Below are 1,749 nucleotides of genomic sequence, written 5' to 3'. Positions count from 1 at the left end.
TTGTACATTGGGCCCATACACATGTAATACATATATATAGCCCAATACTTGTAATACACATTCATGAATAATACTATTCAGTTTTCGTTTTCCATTTTGAACTTCTTCCCGCAAATGGCTTGCATATTTTCCACATTACACACTACAATATGGTATCAGTGAACAAAACCCTAGATTTCCATTTTCATTCTTCCGCATTCAATTTCGTTTTCATCTTTTCGATTTCATTTCTTCATATTTCATCATGTCTTCGTCTTCTGATGAAGAAAGACCCAAAGTTACAGATCCGCCGTCAAAACCCGACGATCCAAGCCAAAACCCTCGCAATCCCTACTATCTGCATCCTGGAGAAAACCCAGGAGCCACCATTGTTGCACCTCCTTTAGATGACAACAATTATCATAACTGGAGTAAATCTATGCGAAGAGCGCTCACATCCAAGAACAAGATTTCGTTCATCAATGGCACGCTTTCAAGACCGTCTCCAACAAGCACCGATTTCGAGCTTTGGGATCGCGCCAATAGCATGGTTCTTTCTTGGATCAATAGAACCCTCTCGCCACATATTGCTCAAAGCACTATCTGTTTTGATTCTGCTTTCCATCTCTGGGAAGACCTTAAGGAAAGATTCACCAAAGGTAACCATTTCCGTTTCTCCGATCTCTTGCGCGATTTACATTCCATTCAACAAGGGGATCGATCCCTTTCCACATACTTCACCGATCTAAAAATCCTCTGGAATGAGCTTGAAGATCTGCGTCCTACACCTTCTTGCTCATGCCCTACACCTTGCATATGTGATCTTGCCAAGGCTGTGCGTTCCTATAAGCATATGGAATATGTTACCTGCTTTTTGAAAGGATTGAATGACAACTATCACAACATTTGCACCCAAATCCTTCTCCTTGATCCTCTTCCAACCATCAGCAAAGCTTATTCCTTAATTGCCCAGCAACAACCATCTATATCTCCATCCCCATCTTCCACAAATCCCACCATCCTCGCTGCTGCTTCTAACCCTAAAGCCAAAGGCAAAATCTCATCAAAAACCCCCATGCTCTGCACTAATTGCAGCAAAACAAACCACACAATTGAAAACTGCTACTTTAAGCATGGTTTTCCTCTGGGTTACCGCTCCAAGAATACCAAGAACCCTGATTCAAAATCCTCAGCTACACCATAAAAGGAATTGTCTCTCTCCAAAGAAGATTATCAACATTTGCTCCACTTGCTTCAACAGTCACGCAAGGATAGCTCATCTTCAAAGAAAAATCTTTTTGACAATGTTGTGATATCAGGTATAACATCTTCAGGTAACATTTTATATGAACCTTCCACTTGGATATTGGATTTTGGAGCATCTCACCATGTTTGCCCGTTTATTCAAAAAATTTCATCTATTGAATCCATCAAACCTGTTAGTATTAATCTGCCTAATGGGACATCTCTATTTGCTTATTATGCTGGATCCATAATCTTTGATGATAAATTTCAATTGCATAATGTTTTTTATATACCACACTTTACCTTTAGTCTTATCTCCTTATCTAAACTATGCACCTCAACTCCCTTTACCATAACCTTCTCACACAATTCATGCTTCATTCAGGATGTGTCTACCAAGCAACTGACAGGTCATACAGCACCATAACCTCTACATCCTGAAACAATCACCCATACAACATGCTCAGTGTAATTACATTAGTCATAAAGCTCCTTTAGATTGTAATTACCCATTATGGCACCATA

General features: G+C 39.7%; 1 protein-coding gene across 1 annotated transcript; it reads left to right on the top strand.

Moving 5' to 3' along the window:
* The first annotated feature begins 244 nt into the window (after positions 1-244).
* LOC131619465 (uncharacterized) lies at positions 245-1,183 on the top strand. The gene has a single exon (XM_058890555.1). It carries the CDS (start codon positions 245-247, stop codon positions 1,181-1,183), a length of 939 nt encoding a protein of 312 aa, XP_058746538.1.
* Positions 1,184-1,749: the final 566 nt, after the last annotated feature.

The sequence above is a fragment of the Vicia villosa genome, linkage group LG7 (assembly GCF_029867415.1).
Source record: "Vicia villosa cultivar HV-30 ecotype Madison, WI linkage group LG7, Vvil1.0, whole genome shotgun sequence".
Lineage (NCBI taxonomy): Eukaryota > Viridiplantae > Streptophyta > Magnoliopsida > Fabales > Fabaceae > Vicia > Vicia villosa.
Note: the sequence above shows the minus strand (reverse complement) of the source record. Positions and strands in the feature narration are given on the sequence as shown.

What these genes read in the sequence shown, in the direction of transcription:
- LOC131619465 (XM_058890555.1), top strand. Translation starts at nt 245, where the DNA reads ATGTCTTCGTCTTCTGATGAAGAAAGACCCAAAGTTACAGATCCGCCG.